Source organism: Thunnus thynnus, chromosome 14 (assembly GCF_963924715.1).
Source record: "Thunnus thynnus chromosome 14, fThuThy2.1, whole genome shotgun sequence".
Classification (NCBI taxonomy): Eukaryota; Metazoa; Chordata; class Actinopteri; order Scombriformes; family Scombridae; genus Thunnus; species Thunnus thynnus.
The window spans coordinates 10,956,963-10,974,595 of NC_089530.1; the positions used below are offsets into that span (position 1 = coordinate 10,956,963).

A 17,633-nucleotide genomic window follows, 5' to 3' on the forward strand; every position below is an offset into this window, starting at 1 on the left:
TTTCCCTGCACTTCCCTGCTGTGTTGGTCATCAACCCCAAAGGAGATGGAGGACGGTGCCAGGACTTTGATGACTACTCTCCATCTTCAAAACACCAAATGAGGGAATATCTTTTTGAAGAATGGTGTTCATCCCTCTAGAAGAGTTCCAGAGACTTGTAGAATCAATGCCGAGACTGATGAACACCATTCTTCAAAAAGATATTCCCTCATTTGGTGTTTTGATGACGGTGGTGGAGAGCGCTTTCTAACATGTCAGTCCAAATTCCATAGGTGTTCAATTGGGTTGAGATCTGGTGACTGTAAAGGCGATAACATATGATTCACATCATTTTCATACTCATCAAACCATTCAGTGACCCTTCATGCCCTGTGAATTGGGGCATTGTCATCCTGTAAGAAACCACTCTCATCAGGATAGAAATGTGTCATCATAGGATGAAGGTGATGACATCTTCGTATTGATTTGCAGTGACCCTTCCCTCTAAGGGGACAAGTGGACCCAAACTATGCCAGCAAAATGCCCCCCAAAGCATAACAGAGCCACCAGATCCCCTCACTGTAGGGGTCAAGCATTCAGACCTGTACCAGTTTTTCCTTTAATTTGTCACCCGTCTGTATCTGATGTGTTGTCTTGACCTGTTTGAAAAACAATAAAAACTACTAATCATAAAACAAAACAAAAGACAAACAATATCTTTCACATTGACAGAAAATCAAAAGGAGGTGGAGTATTGATCTATGTCAAAGACTTTTTACTGTTTATGTTTTTCTGTTTTTCATGTTGCTGCTGTCAAAGAGTTTTGAATATATTGTTCTGGACATCTGCCCTTGAGGCGCTGACCATTTCACAGCTATTGTAATCTACCGTCCCCCATCTGCAATTTGTGAGGCCTTGGAAGAAATTGCCAAATTAATCTGAGCTAGTTATTTTGGGTGATTTGAATTTAGATTGGCTCTCAAAAAAACTCTGTCAGACTAAAAGAACTGCGTTTAGAGCTTAATCTGCATCAGTTGACTGACTGTCTAACTGTCACACAGGAGATTGCAGCTATGATACAGGAGGGCACACAAGAGCAGTCTGAGTGAGTGAGTAAGTGAGAGAGAGAGAGAGAGAGAGAGAGAGAGAGAGAGAATGAGTGGGTGAGAATGAGTGGGTGAGTGAGTGAGTTTCATTACCACTGTCACAAGCCTAAATTATACAACAGGTAGTTCCGACCAAGCAATCTGATTGGTCAACTAGACATTTAGAACGTGCTCAAATCAGCATGACAGCACACCTAGCCGTACTCAGTTGAGAGTATATCTCAGCTCCCACTCCGGCATCCTCCATCATCTGTGCTAGTGGCACGGCGCAGCTAGCTGAAAAATGTATGTGAAGTTTGCGGACGTACTAGCTAAATCTGTCCGTGGAAAAATTATTTTTTCAACGGATGTCTTAGTTACAACAAGATTGAGCTAGCAAAGCATTTTTGTGTTTATATATGAGGTATTTATTCAGTTTGGGAAATGCCACGATTTCTAGAAAGCATTAGCCCAAGTTGGCTTGCTGACTCACAACAGTGATGCGGTCAGGAACGAGGCGCTTGACCACATCACTGAAGCACACCCTCTGGTGTAATATTGTTTAATTAAGAATGTGATATTCTATCGTCATACGCCGACACAACCAAGCTCAGAACAAATGAGCCAACAGGGCCATAAGCGAACAGCAAAGAGCTCGACATCACAACGAAGTGCAAAGACAACTTTTTTAAGGATACTAACCCATTCTGTGACAACTTTATGACAACAACCTCAATAGATGAGCATGGACACACTGACACTCGTCACCATCTATAGCAATCAATCAAGCACAACAATATGGCCAATGCACGGACCAGAACCACCAAGGCAGGATGATAAAATACACTTTCACTCCTCTGGGCAAACTTCACCACTTTAAACCATGGATGTATGGCGTTAAACCCGCGGTTAATTTTAACAGCACTTTGAGTGATAACAGTATTCCGTGGCTGGTGGGCTCCGAGGCGCTTTAATTCAGTTTCTCCTCCAAATAAAGGGTTTATACCCTGTGCTCGAATATGAAATCCACTTTATTTTTTTTACAAGTTAGCTGGCGTTAGCTAAGAAAGTCTCCCCTCTTTTTTGCCGACTGTAAATTCCACAGCAGCGTCATTTGAAATATGAAATATGAAATTTAGTGGGGCTACGGGCTGTCTGCCCCACTTGTCATCAATTTCGTGTGATCTACATTGACTACAGTAACACTCTGGGCATGCATATTCATATTTTCCCGCGTACGATACACATTGCATTGTGAGAGAGGGGCTAGCCTCACATTCACGCAGGCCACGGTAGGCCCACTGCGGAAAACGCAGTCTGAAGCAGCAAGGCAGGGAACAATTAACAATGAACTAAAATCCTGACACAAATTATATAATGCAATTTATGAAGATGCTATATTCATAGATAATAAATTACAGTTCGAAAATTGAAAATAACATCATTTGTTTGCACGGTTCTTTCTGGTGACAGCAGGTGGGGCTGTGCCCTATTGATCAGTCGCCAGTGCATATGTGGATGTATATCCAGAAAGCTAAATGAACAGTAACCCTTTGTCTCCTATACCTGTCAGATATCTTACCTGTATATCTAGGAGCCTATTGTGTAAATTTTTTTATAAATATGTGTAAATATTTATAAATGTAATATATTCCACTAGACATATTATGGGGTTTTAAGTATTTTAGTAAATGGATCATTTTCTTTGGAACTGGTCTTATTAAACAATGTAAAAACAAACTAAAAACTATTATTATAGCTCACATGAGTGACTGTTCTTGGCAAGTTCTATATATACACAATTGTATAGTTACTGGATTATTACTGGATTATTGTATTTGTATTACTGCATAACTACAGAAAAGACAATTGTAAACAAATGAATAAAATGCACTGACTTGGTCTAATGAGCATTAAGCTCACTGTTGTTACATTAACTTATCATCATATCATAACAATTACATCAAACATAAATTCATACTTTTTGTGTCTAAAGGCAGTGTTGGAAGAAGTATTCAAATCCTTTATTTAAGTCAAAGTAGAAATACCATAGTCTAATAAACTTTAACTTTAATGAATAACAATCCAAGAAATCTGCTTCCCATCATACACATAGTGACACTGAATACAGGCATCGACTATAATGAGAAAATACTCCAAAGTGAAGTAACAGTGCCGACTAGTGGCTGACAAAGTATGATAACAATAACAGAAATTCACATATAAAAAAGAGATGATTAACTCAAATATCTACACAAGGCTTGTAACCATATACGGAGGCCAGATACTCCTTCAATATTGCTTAAGAGATACAAAATATTAACAAATATGTGTTGGAATATTTGAATGGTGTAGTTCTTCAATATTGCTTAAGAGATATATTGCTTAAGAGATACAAAATATTAACAAATATGTGTTAGAATATTTGAATGGTGTAGTTCTTCAATGTGGAGCCAGTTTTAGATACATTTTATATCACTGGGTAGATTAGTAGCACAGTACTGCATCATATATATATATATATATATATATATATATATATATATATATATATATATATATATATGTATAAGCATTTCATGTTTTTTTAATGAGAAAAGTAACTGAAGCTGTCAAATAAATGTAGTGTAGCAGAAAGTACAATATTTACCTCTGACATGTAGTGGAGTGGAAGTATAAAGTAGCATTAAATGGAAATACTCAAGTAAAATAAAAGTACCTCAAAATTGTACTTTAAGTACAGTACTTGAGTAAATGTACTTAGTTAAGTTAAGTTCAAATCAAGTGGTCCCTGAAAGTTGGTCATCAAGCAGCAGTTGGTCCACAGCTGGTTGACTGTCCCAGACAAAGATAAAGGAAGAGTGGTGTCCCAGATGTGATACTCTTTCACTCTTCTGATTGTTCTTTTAACACGAATTCGAAGTCGAGCTATGGCTTGTCTTTTCAGAGCACCTTTTTTGCTGAACTGCGCTGTGGTTTTAAATGGGGGTATGATCAGCTTTGCCCCACGATTAGCCAGCATCTTCTCAATGGTGAACCCCCTGTCTGCCACGCAGCCATCTCCTGGCTCCAGTAAGTCAAGTATGCCACACCTTTCAGTGAGCTCTCGATCTGAGATGGAGCCAGCATAGAGACTGGACACAAAAGTCACAGCACCACATGGGGCAATCCCAATTAACCCCTTCAAGGTTGTAATATTTTTGTAGATTGAGAACTCCTCTGATTGGAGAGAGAGGGATGATGGAATCTCGCACCAAACCTTTGTGCAGCTGATGATCACCCTCACCTCTGGACTGTACTGCCTGAATTTGAGCGGCATGGTGGACTCCACTTGCCGTCTGCTCATCCAGATGGGCAAGGAGCTGAAGAGCAGGTAAAGGTAGTTAGCCCAAGTTATTACAATGCTGCAGACTGTGGACACACTGACCTGAAAGATGTCAGCCAGCACAGTCTCTTTCAGGCCTGCAGCAACACGGCAACAGTACAGAAAAAACTCATCAATTAATCGCAACCTGCGCATTGGACTAGGAAAAGTGGGTGCAAATATTTGTCCTTTTTTCTGCGCCTGTGACCAGTAAACCAGCATAGATGCAGATGGTTGAACAGTCTCCCAGAAGGCATGAAAAACCTCTTTCGAAGCAAACCTCGTATAGAAGTGGATATTCTCATCGGAGACACAAAACCCATGAAAATGCAAATGGCTCACTGTCAGTTGTGGCGGCTCTGTTTCCAGTACACCTGTATGAGATTTTGGGGTAACAAAAAGAGAGAAGAAAACTGAAGCCATTTGACTCAGAATCAGATAAATGTTATTACAGGTTACACTGTAAAGCTTTTGACATAAGCCCATATGTCACATAAAAGTGCGTACTCACAAAAATACAGAATATTTAAAAATGTGCACAATATTCGGTGCATAAAAAAACAACTACCAATAACAATCAACATATAAAGAGCCAGAAAGAATAGCCTATTTCACAATTCACTCGAGCCAGAAAGAATAGCCTATTTCACAATTCACTCGAGCATCAACATACCTGGAGCAGGACCAGCCGCGTAGTTGTGATCTATTGACCCAGGGGAGGCGTCCTCACACCGGTGAACATCATGGCCCAAGCCAGTTGTTGCTCTATCATAAACGGACTCTTGTTGTGACTCTCCCCAGTTATTCCACTGGAAACGGGAGGGGACTATCCCGACTTTCAGCCGCTTGCGATCGGTTGCTGGCGTGAAGTCAACTTGATTGAAGTGCCGGCTACAAACAAATGTACTTCCTCGGAGTATTGTAAAGTCCGGACCTTCATCTCTACGAATTGCTTGAACCCACTTCTTCCTTTCAATTATATCACTAGGAAAGCCATGAAAACTTAAGTAAGGTTGCCGTTGTTTGTTCGCTTGACAATGAGGTACACAGCAGTGACATTTTGACTTCGCTTCAGCCATTGTTGTACTATTACGGGATGTGCCATCCGGAAGTCCGTTTACACAACAATGACCCCTTCCGGGTTATGAAACACTGACGCGTAAAAATCATGGATGTATAATTAGAGCTCTTTTAATACATCCATGGTAGAAATAGCATATTATGATATAACATGCGAATTATATTAAACTAATTTGTCGGCACACAGTAAATGTATTTTAGCCATACAATATCAGAATCGTCGTATTGCCCGTTATTACTGAAGCATTGTCTTTTATATGGAGAGGTGGTAAGAGACGAATATGGATACGAGAGAGGCGATAGTGTATACTTGTCTGATTAATGTAGACATAGCTTATGAATTTCGTCAAATCATTCCGTGTATTATTTTTGTTCTGTTGAGTCTGCATCTCATACCAGTGTATCACTTATCAGCAGTAGTGTTGATTACTGTAATCACACCACATTTGTCAGTGACGCAGTAATGTAACGCGTTAGTGTTCCTACATTCAGTAATCACATTAGAGTTACTAATCAAAAAATTCTGTCGTTACTTGCGTTACACAGGTTCTCCAATTATCTGCATTAAACAATAATCAAAGGTGCCTGTCATGCACGCTTGTGCGACGATCGCCTGACCTCTTATGGCATGACTTTGGCTTGAGTTCCGACACACATGTACACACGTGTGGGAGAAAAGACAAAAATGGCAGAGCGGTCTACAACTTTTGAGTGGTGGAGGTATGCACACTACTTCGAAGTTGTTACGCGAAAAGACGAGATTGTGACGGTAAAGTACAAACTGTGTCCAGGCCAGAAACAACTATCCACTGCTGTGAACACATCACACAGCAGCACCTGCAAAGGCAACATGCTAACACAAAGCTAGTAGCCAAAGACTCCCGGACCTAGAGTGATGCTCAATCTGAGTGTATGCCGACCTTAACCAAGCAGCCAAAGCCTGATTTTCAACAGGTAACGTTAACAAAAGCAGAGATGAATAGGCTTGTAGCATCGCACATAATAGAGGAAATGCTGCCTGTTTCTGCAGTGGAATCTCCGTCTTTCGGAAACATATTCAGCAAAATACCAAGAACAGGGAACGGACGGCCACCATCATCAGACAGGAAAACTTTTTCTTTTGTATGTCCTCCTTATTAAGACAGGGATTTGCTCTGATATGTGGGCATATGTAAGGTTTAACCATATATTGGTAGCTGGCAATTACACGACAATGCATCTCAGGAGTTATTGCGGAGTAATGCAAAAGTAATGTAACGAGTAGTGTAATTAATTACCTTGCACATGGAGTAATTAAGTACAGTAATGCATTACTTTTCAAAAAGTAACGAGTAATGTATAATAAATTACATTTGAGTAACCCCAACACTGCTTATCAGTTACTTTCTGTGCAAATCCGGCTAATATTTGAGATCGCTGACTACAGTTTTTGATTAAAATAACGTTACATTTGGAGAAACTGGGCGACTGTTAGAATGCTAAGTTCGTTGCCAAGTGAGCTAAATAACTCTGCTGTATTTGCGGTCCTGTTAACTCTGAGCTTAACCCTGAACTCAGTATCTGATGCGTCACCTTGACCTGTTTGAAAACAATAAAACTAGTTACTCACTTCCAAGAATTCAGTGGGCTGGTCTGCAAATATGTTGCACACTTGGAGTGTGTTGCCAAACTGTAATAAACAAGCCAGTAGGTGTATATGACAGACTTGATAAGAACAGAGCTTTATTCAGTACAGTGTCAGCAAAGGGAAAATAAAACAAGAGTGGATTTGGGATCACTTTAATTGTTAAAAATTTACAGATCAACTGACAGTTTGCTCAGGGTATGAAGCAGACGAATTCGAGATGCTTTCTGAACGTTAGAAAAGCCGTGATTTACAAACAGTAGGAAGAGTGCAAACAATGGGAGGTGAGTGGGAGGTACACACAGACCATCTTATTACCTCCATATCAGCTCCTTAAAACAAACATCAACACATTTTCTATCTGTCCACAAAATATAAATTTGTTGTAGGATTGGACATACTGCTAAAAGTAACAATATTAATGTCATTCTTAACACACTGAGCTGTCTCAGTTTCTCCAGTGAGGAGGAATCAAATACAGCTGGGGGGCGTCGACAAACCATCAGATCAGCCATCTGATGCTCTGTCGACTTTATACAACATGTGAAACTGAAATTTGTGTTCCTACATGTGCCACACCAGGCAAGCAATATAGGTAAGTACAACCCAAATGAAACAAATCTGCAAAGCTCTACAGTGAAGCTTTGTAACATCTGCTCGTAGTGAAGCAAGAACAGACTGAGCTGCAGGCTGCTATACACGTAATCAATCCTCCCCTATCCCTCCCAAAAAAAAAACAAACAAAAAAAAAATATATGTCCAGTCCCTTTCCATCATGACATCATTCAAAATATCAAAGTTAATTTAAACATGAATTGCAGTCATTTAACTCTATTTAAAAAAAAAGAAAACAGGACACAAATTAAAAGTGGGAAGCAGCACTACAGTATTTTTTTCTTTTAATTCCCTACAGGCCAATTTGTCCCGGTCTTCCTATTCTTCTATACCCACACATGGCGTTGGCAGTGAGCCACAGCCTGAAAGACAAACAGGCGGTTAGACACACCCTATGAAGCAATCTTCCTAAAATTTTACAGCTTTAGAGAATCAGTTGTGATATGAAACACAGTAAGAAGCATTTAGTCACTTCAGTTTGTCAGTGACAATTTGTCCCTCAAGAGTCATACCCTTAATGAAAAAGTGTATTCTCATGACAAACTCAAGAAGTCTGAGTCTACAAATGCATGTTTGCGTGTCAGAATAGGACTACTTACATTGCACCGAGTTGCTGTCTCCATGTTCTTGCACCAGAATGCAGGTCCCCAGCTGCACTGCTCTGTTCCCAGCAGCTTGCGCACAGCTTCAGGGCAGGCTCCCACTTTCTGTTGAAAATAAAACACGTAGCTAATATATTAAACTGGGCTGCAGGACTTTAGCGCAAGCCAGTTCAATTTAATATCCGCTACCAACAACTTATGAAGAAAAAAAAAAAAAGTATGCAAATTGACATGACAATAGGAATGATTTCAATTCTTCCTAGATTAAGTGAATAATAATGTTTCCTGACAAACAAGAAACTCAAAGCATCTCAACCATGAAGATAAAGTGTTCCTTTGTCTTGTTATAAATTAATTCAATTGGCTCTTTACCATGCACACAAAGTCGGGGTCGAGCATCTGGAGCAGCAGCTGGACAAGCATTGGTTCATATTGTTCAACCAGCTGGTCGCACTGTTGACACAGACACAGAGGGGTTCATGTGAGGCTCAGGAGAAGTAAATGTTACACAAAAAGGTAAGAAGATGCAACCACTCACCTCAGACTGGAGAGAGTCAGGCAGGAAGCTGCATACTTTCCTCACAGCCTCCTCAATCTCTGCCTCTGTAGCGTTCTTCTCCAGAATGCCATCAATGTAAGTGACGGCCATCTTGCACACATCGCAGTAGCCACCAGCCTTAAAGCGAGTCTGGTCCAGTGCAGCTTAGAAGCAGAACAGAAACCAGTGTTATTCCCCACATGAGGAAATAGACCTTGGGCTTCACCGATGCATATGTAAAAACAGATTTTGAAATTAAGCCTAGCAGAGCATTCTCTGAATTGTAGAAAAGTTTTATTTTAGAGCTCACAAAAAACAAAAATCAGGCCAACTAAACACTATAAAAAGAGAACTGAAAATAAGCAGCTGACATTTTACAGGACCAGCCAAAAATGGAAAAAAATAGCACAACTTAGCAGTAAAGCACAACTCTAATTACATATAATTGACATGGAGCACATTGTTACAAGATTCTGGCATGTGTGGGCATTTTGATGCAAACATTCACGATAATTTCCTGTGTAATCTTGTTCTTGTGTCAGTATAAAAAGCTTATTTGTAATATCTCTAATATGGCTTTAGCACATAATTCCTGTAACATCTAAAACTTCCATTCAGCGTGCTGTGAAGAGTGAGAACTTACGGACATATGCGCGTCTGGCATCATTGCAGAGTGCCAACACTGTGCAGACAGTCTTGGGATCAGCCTGCTGCACCAGCAGCTCAATAATGGCCTGGCCGTAGGTCTCAATCAGGTCCTTACACTGGCCAGACAGAGAGGAGGGCAGAAGTCCGCACACCTTCTCCACAGCTTTGATCACCTCCTCCTGAGACACAAGATGTGTCAGTCTGACATCAGAGCTGAGTCCGACTAACTGCACCAACAGTATGTTGGCAGCAGCTTTGTAGAGTTTATTTTTAATGACCATATCTGATACATCTAGTAACACATGTCCTACCTCTGTTGCCTGATCCTGCAACATGCTCTCCAACTGTTTCATCACAAACTCACAGATGGCACAGGTTGGGGAATCACGGACTCGCACCATGGGCTGCAATACACAGAGGGAGTGTCTTATGTGTATGTACAAAACTTTTAAGATCTTGCATCAATATCGAGTGCTGATAAAAAAAAATAGGCAACCAGGTCTACCCACTCGCACCATGACTTACCTTAGCAGACTTGTCAGTGGCAGACTCTACCTTGGTGGCAGGGACAAGCTTGACAGCAGGTACAACCTTGACAGCGGGTACAACCTTCATGGCAGGCAGCAGCTTCAGCATGGGAACAGACTTCTTCATCTCATCACAGAAGCCAGCGTGGACACAGATTTCCTTGGGTTGCTGAAGACGGAAACAGACAGTATGTTTAAGATACACAGCCAAAGGTCTATGAAACTTGCCACATTACATGCAGCTAGTATAAACCATGTTTGTAATCTGCATACCATTCCACAGCAATACCACCCATGCAATAGGCATATAATTCCATGTTTAAAAAAACCCACAATAAAAAAAAAAAAAAGGTCTTATGCCATGTCTTTTACCAGTGCCAAACACACACCAACACACATCCATACTGGCAAATGTTTACCGACTCTGAGGCATTCCACAAGATCAGCCACAGTGTTAAAAGAAAGAACAGCCATGTATAGTACAATAAAGATGGTGCTTTTTCTGATGAGGATAGCCACTTCCATGTTAATAAAGACTAGTGCATCTCTCAGTTGACTTATTTGTGCAAACTATAAGATCCAAGCACACATCACAAGATCCAAACATTCTTCAAGTATGACAGCGCTGTATGCTTATTTAATGTGGGGAAACAGAAGAGGAGCTTAATGTGGCCCTTTGCTGCGTCACTTAAGTGTCAAGTCATTAACCAAACAAGTAAAATGTTCATGTTAATACAGTAGTAACACTCAAAATTAGACCATTTACATGCATTGCTACAGAGTCAGGTGAGTAGCGCTAGGAGTGGACAGCACAAGAAGCAAGAGCTAAGGGGTTAAGATGCTACAGGCTGAACACAGAGAGACCTACCTGTTCCTGGGGAGCAGCACACAAAAACCCAGAGCAGGAGAAAACAGAGCAAGACAACATGAATGGGGGGGGAGAAAAGTAAAGAAGGAACACAGGCGAAAATGACAACAGACATTAAGACGGGGGGGAAAAAAGTAAACGATTTAAAGATGTCAGCAGGCCAGGTGGTGCTGCAAGACTGCATATGAGCTTAGCATCAACAGAATGTCCAAAAATATTATCAGACTCGTTAGTTTTGATGACCAGTTCATTAAGCTCATCGTTGAGGATTAGAATATAATGACTGTTTATGTTATAATGTAGCCTAAGTATGCAATAAACACAATAAAGTTTTCCTGAACTTTCTTTAAAAAAAAAAAAATCAGTTAATCACATGAAGTGGGAGGGTTGGAAGACTCACCATGGACATGAGCTGCTGCACAACAAGGGTACCATACTGGCTGACATACTGCTTGCACTGCAATGAGGAAAAACAGTCAATATGCAGCCTTTATGTTTTTGTTTAAAAAGAAGAAGAAGAAAAAAAAAAAAAAGAAAAAAAAAACTTGCAGGGGGGTTCTTACCATTGCAGATAAGCCTGGTCCCAGCAGGTCACACTGGCTCTCAATATTCGCAATGAGAGTGTCGATAAATGAGGAGTTGGCCTTGGCTTCTGCTTGAGCGTCAGTCAGGAACTTAATGCAGTCCTGGCAAACATCATCGCTTCCCTACAGAGGAGTAATAATCAGGGCCAAATGAGAAACAATATTCATCAGGTGGAGAACATATTGTTGTCTATGTAGGTGCTGAGAGGAATTTAACAGTGCACCTGTTTTGGAGTCTCTTGTTTAGGAGCTTCCTGCTTGGGGCTCTCCTGAGGATAGAGGAGCTCGGGCACATTGAGCAGGAAGGGAGCCACACGCTGGGAAAGGTCAACCTGAGGGATTTCGTTGGACATGAGCTGCTCCTTGGCCTGAGCCAGGGCTGCCTGCTGAGAGCTACACAGTCCCATGGCTCCACACACCACAGCAGGATCCTCCTAAAAAAAAAAAAACACACCACATTAAAATAATTTCTGTTATAGAAAATTTTAACTTTAGGGGTTACAAATCGAGTTACACTGGGTCAAGCATGGGCCTTGAGATCACAGAGTAAGCAACAGTAAACCTTACAGAGAGAGACAATGGCTCCTCTCCTTGGGTGAATAGCTATGTCTGGATGTTTGGGGAAAGCAGGAGCCATCCTGATAAAGAGTGAACCGGCGTTGTCAGGGTAACCAAGGTCAGGGAGATGGCCCTGAGACTCCCAAGACACCACAGATAGGTGATTGCGCAGATTCCATTGACATAACCAGACTGTGCTGACTGACCTGAACTAACACGGGTAAAGCGCAGTTCCTCGTTTTGAATCTAATGAGCCAGTGGACTAACATTGCACACAGTAGCTGCATTGGGTTTGACCATTTCTGGGCGTATAGTGTTTACGGTGTGATCTGTAGGGGTTTAAGAGTGAACACCCGGGACCGCCTCGTCAGAACATTTATAGATGGCATCAATGCACAGTCAACTGTGATTGATAAGTGCTTTATTTAAAAATCTGTCAACTGTAAGCACAAATGAACCCCTACCTTTAAAGCCTGGATGACCTGCACAGTCAAGTGTGCAAATTCAAATCATCTAAACAAAATTATCTAAAACTAATGTTTTGTTTTTATGAGATCTTTAAAGAACTGTCTCTTTTGTTCCCATGGGAGAAGTAGCAGGTGAGAGTTAAAACAAAGAAAACTACAACTAATGCTCCCAGTCATGGGGTTTAGTATTACACAATGACTACTCTGTTCCCATTTAGACTTGGGCTCACTTCCCTATCAATAGTCCTTATTCAGCTCCCTGCACTTCACTCACAGCCACTTCTGTTTTCGCTGTCTTTGACACCGACGGGCAGATGAGCCGTTTAATCAAGAGTCTAAGATGAAGCAGAATAATACACTGACAGACAAATCAACCCCAAACAAGCTTTAATAAGATCTTTGTCAAAACTAGTTTACAGCTTATTTGAAAGCTTCTGATGCGGTTCTAAATTCAGACCTTTGTTTTACTGACAAATGTTATTTCCGGTAATTGTTATGACCTCGGACATTCCACCATAGATTTTCACAATATATTTTTATACTGAAAAGAGGCCAAAACCTGGAAAAACAGGTTGCCTGTACTCACAAGCTCTCCAGTGATGATTCCTATGAGGATGGGGTAGTAGTCGTCCACCATTTCCTTGCACTCTGCAGTCAAACCTTGATCAGGGATGAGCTGGCAGGCCTTCTCCAGGTACCCAAGAACCTCTGCCTGCAATTATGAAAATATGGCCGTTTATTTATTTATTTTTTATAGAAAAGTAGAGTTCATCTCTGATAAGCAAATGAGTTTCCTGTGATAAAGTAGGTAACAGGTTTTTTTTTTTTTTTTTTAAATCTTACCTCAGTAGCATTGTCCTTCAGAATCTGCTCCACCACCATCAACACCTCTTTGCACAAGTCACATGGCACAGATTTCTGAAACCAGGAAACAGGGTGTGTAAATGTATTATTTATTTGTCACATAATTCAAAATGTACAGAACACCCAAACCGTAATTAAGAAACATGTGAAACTTTTAAAAAGAGGAGCATGTGTGTTCTGTGTCCGATATGTTTTCACATTTTTAATAAAATGGATAAAAATTAAAAATCAGAGCCTCACCATCTGGGGCTTGTTCCACACATTCTGCTGGCAATGAGTCACAGCTCCACAGAGAGACGCCGTCTTTACATTCTGACACCAGTAGGGGGGACCACGAGCGCACTGCTCAGTGCCCAGCAGAGGGGTGGCTACAGCTGCAAAGTAGACAAATAAGTCAAATTTCATACTGATGAGATCCTTTTACTGCAGAGATCAGAAAGCACACCCCACATATTCATAGGTAGACGGCAGAAATGCTCTTTAATTTTCCTATTTCACTTTCTTCCTTTAGGAGGCACTGCAGATATTTTATCAAGTCATCTAGATTGTAGATTAGAGATTATAAACATGGAACAAGCAACATTTTCTCAGATTGAATTTCTGGTAAGGCAACTTTCAGGTTAAAGTATGGTTTTACTTCACCTTTTGATCTGTCTGGTGATGCTACAGTGACAAGACGGGGAAGTTCAAGATTCATTAACTTCCCCAAAACAATGTAGGTCTAAGATATTAAGGAGGAAGTTGTTAATAATTCTTTCAACTTTGATAATGCACCGCAGGTTTAATTTTACAACTCTATAAAAAGGTCAACCTAAACCACGTCAGCTTTAGCATACTTTGTCTGTGAAAGTTAACAGCCATGTATTTTGAATTTGATCTGAACTTCTCAGCTCAGACATTTCATTAAAAGACGTACCCTTGTCAATCACCTGTCAATTGATTGTAGACAGACTCAATCAGCTACGTCAGTCTGATCTATGTCAACTCACAACATCCATAATCTGACCAAATGCAACAAGTCCTGTTTGTGTGTGATGCAAGAAAATCAGTGGGTTTCTCTGTGAAACTAGAACTATGTCACACAGCGAGCATTGTGGGCAAAAATCCAGCCTTACTGTTTTATAACTGCTATCAAGGAAAATACACTAAATCCTGTTAGCTCACATTGCTAAGCCGCATTTATATATGCCTCTAAATTTAAATCTGACATGATTTCCCACGCTCAGCCTGCGTATACCAGTCACTAAGCAATAGACCATAGGGGGGAACTGATCATTTACATATACATTACTGTCCCAGATGCTGAAACAAATGAACGTTTGGTCCAATGCACACACACAAAAAAACATGTTTTTTTCCCCACAGTTCCTCATTTCAGTGAGGTGGAAAAGGTGATGTGGGAAAGCACCAAATGCCTTTCAACACTGTTTCCTGTTTTTTTCCTATTACTCTTTCAAAACACGTTTAAGAAAAAACAGACAGATTATCTCATCTGAGTCAGAAAAACACAGTTTGGAAATATAGTCAGACTAAAGTGTTGTAAAGATGAACATGTCTAAAATAGAAAATAAAAGCAAACTTAACACAACAGCTAATGCTCAAAGTGTAAGCTGATCAGTATGCAAGAGGTGCACAAGTCCAGCGACTGAAAAGGTCAGCCACTGGACTTGTGCACCTCTTGCATATCTTGTGATAACTGTCAAGAATTATCTTGTGATAACTGTAAAGAATTGGCAATACAGATCAGGCTACACTGACAAACATTCAATAACCCAGTTACACCACCGTAAAGCCCCTCCTGCTCAGCATTCATGCCAATACAGTTGCAGGCAGGTCACACCCACCCAACCCTCCACTAGAGTCACATGAGCCTTCACACAAAATAACAAGCTGTTCTCAGCAGACTGACTGTTATAGAAAGGAAAGCATTTCTCCACAAGATTTATGTACTGCAGTTAACCATTTACACCCATCTGGGCCATATACAGTAGCAGAAAATATACAGTATGTTGTGTTTTTCTATCTGCTTTATGTAATTACCCACAGCAAAAAAACCAGATCACTGTAAACCCAGAACATAAGTTTTATAAGTAGTCAGCGAAAAAGACTGACATGTATGGGCCTGTATATGCAGCAAACTAATAATGTGAGTGAATCAACATCACATGACCAAGTGAAACGCAAAAGGCTTTAAATAGGTCTCATAACATTGTTCAACAACAGCAAGCGACCTGTGGCACATTTTCAGTGTAGCGGGCTACACATTAGTTTCACCCAACAAAGATTAATAGAAGTATACATAACATTTACTATGTGTTAGTGTTGCAGCACTTAGGAATGTCTCTGCAGCAAACACATGCAAGAATGTGAAACTGCACATTACATTTAACCAGAAGTCAGACATGAGATAAGTACTGCACACACAAAGTCCAAATGCCGAAAGAAACCAATATTTCCAGTGGATTGCACGAAACCACAACTTGTGTTCTGATAAGTAAACAAATGAAATTCATTTCAGGACCATGTTTCAAACGCCACAAGGCCAAGACATCAATAAATAATATAAATAGCCTGGTTGCCTATATATTTAAGCAAAACATAACTGCAGCGGCAAGTTATCTGTCGTTTGCAGTGACCCAGTTTTATCTGAACATATAGATAAACTGACGGCTTAGCTAGTGGCAAAAGGCCAAATGTAGACATGTAGATACAGGTCCCATTAGAAAAAACCCCTAGAAGAATTAAGACTGAAAGCAAAACTCTAAAACTGGAATGGCAGTTTATTAAAAGCTGATATGACAGATGCTGGTAGTCATACCCTTCCTATACTTCCTCCTAAAACTAAACAAGGTCAACGAAGCACACGACCACATATAATATATTAACTGTTAGCTGGTCACAGATGTTTACTGAGTTAGGGCCCAGGTTCAACAGACCCGATTAAATGAGAAAACATTCAACCGAACGTTATGTTCGGTTGAATGTTTTCTCTGTTTTACACATTATCTCAAAAAAGTGTCAGTGAAACAGTTGCATGGGCAATAGAATAGCTTTAAGGCGGTGGTCCGAGATAGCTAAAAAACAAACAGTAACATAAGGCTTTTCAACAATCCAATGTGAGGCTAATGTTACAGCAGTGTTCAATTAGCCTCCAGGCGTTAGCTTTCATGCTAACGTTAGCCGAGCCGTTACCAACGGGAGTGGGCGAACAATAACGTCTTCAATCCTCTTATAAAGACTCACTTAACTTCTTTACACATTTAGCAAATTTGTCGAATCTAATGAAGACAAACACCCGATGTCTGTTTATGAAATAATATCGCATATTAGGCGGCATTTAGCTAAATTAGCTAGCCTGTTTGTTGATGTTTACCAGAGCTACTTGTGACGCTTCCGCCTTTTGATGTTGAAACGCACTTAGTTACACAACCAAATAACCTTTATTGTAACTTGACAACCGCCTCAACCGTATAACCGACAGTTTGCACAATATTAATTTTTGCCATAGGTGTTGGCGTTACCTGTAGACACGAAAAGTAGAGTAAGAAGCAGCATGACTCCGCTGTTTTCCTCTGATATCTGTGCGTTGGATGAGGCAGACCAGTCAGGAGGTGAACACTGCAATGCAGGCGGAGAGTCCCGCTGATGGCTTTATGATGTCTGACTGTCAGCTGACTGCTCAGAGAGACATGTGACTCTGCCTCGACCCTGATGTCTCTGATGTGATCATTCGTAACAAAGATCAAGTCCTTCAAAACTTTTACTGCTTTAATACTACTATTTTTTATAAATTCAAATACATATAAATATATTTACCAGCCCAATGCAACCAGTGAGATGTGAGTTCATCGTGCATTGGTTAGGAGTGTTTGGTGGAATCTAGAGCTGCAAGAATTAATTGATTAGTTTCCAACTATTAAATTAATCGTCAACTATTTTGATAATTGATCGTTTCGAGTCATTTTTTAAGAAGAAAAAAAGACAAAATTCTCTGATTCCAGCTTCTCAAATGTGAACATCCTGACTTTTTTTTAGTCGTCTATGACAGTAAACTCAATATCTTCGGGTTGTGGACTATTGTAGACAAAACAAGATATTTTAAGACGTCACCTTGGGCTTTGCGAAACAGTGAAGGACATTTTTCATCATTTTCTGACATTTTTATGGACAAAACAACTGATAGTTGAGAAAATAATCGATAATGAAAATAATCGTTAGTTGCAGCCTTAG

The 17,633-nt window shown here is 40.3% G+C and overlaps 2 protein-coding genes across 2 annotated transcripts; both read right to left on the reverse strand.

Moving 5' to 3' along the window:
- Nucleotides 1–1,515: 1,515 nt before the first annotated feature.
- LOC137196858 (uncharacterized) lies at nt 1,516–7,140 on the reverse strand. The gene is made up of 2 exons (XM_067609788.1): nt 5,102–7,140; nt 1,516–4,802 (listed from the first exon to the last, which is right to left on the reverse strand). Exons 1-2 carry the CDS (start codon nt 5,505–5,507, stop codon nt 3,829–3,831), a joined length of 1,380 nt encoding a protein of 459 aa, XP_067465889.1. The 5' UTR covers nt 5,508–7,140; the 3' UTR covers nt 1,516–3,828.
- A 131-nt stretch (nt 7,141–7,271) lies between these two features.
- psap (prosaposin) lies at nt 7,272–17,083 on the reverse strand. The gene is made up of 14 exons (XM_067609787.1): nt 16,925–17,083; nt 13,644–13,777; nt 13,383–13,457; nt 13,126–13,251; nt 11,739–11,948; nt 11,494–11,637; nt 11,331–11,387; nt 10,061–10,231; nt 9,847–9,939; nt 9,531–9,714; nt 8,888–9,051; nt 8,722–8,802; nt 8,347–8,454; nt 7,272–8,109 (listed from the first exon to the last, which is right to left on the reverse strand). Exons 1-14 carry the CDS (start codon nt 16,956–16,958, stop codon nt 8,074–8,076), a joined length of 1,617 nt encoding a protein of 538 aa, XP_067465888.1. The 5' UTR covers nt 16,959–17,083; the 3' UTR covers nt 7,272–8,073.
- Between the last annotated feature and the right edge of the window lie 550 nt (nt 17,084–17,633).

Coding starts and splice junctions, on each gene's coding strand:
- psap (XM_067609787.1), bottom strand. CDS start 16,958: ATGCTGCTTCTTACTCTACTTTTCGTGTCTACAG. Junction 9,940..10,060: donor CCACTGACAAGTCTGCTAAG/GTAAGTCATGGT, acceptor TGTGTATTGCAG/CCCATGGTGCGAGTCCGTGA. Junction 9,715..9,846: donor TGCAGGATCAGGCAACAGAG/GTAGGACATGTG, acceptor CTTGTGTCTCAG/GAGGAGGTGATCAAAGCTGT.
- LOC137196858 (XM_067609788.1), bottom strand. CDS start 5,507: ATGGCTGAAGCGAAGTCAAAATGTCACTGCTGTGTACCTCATTGTCAA. Junction 4,803..5,101: donor CGCGGCTGGTCCTGCTCCAG/GTATGTTGATGC, acceptor AATCTCATACAG/GTGTACTGGAAACAGAGCCG.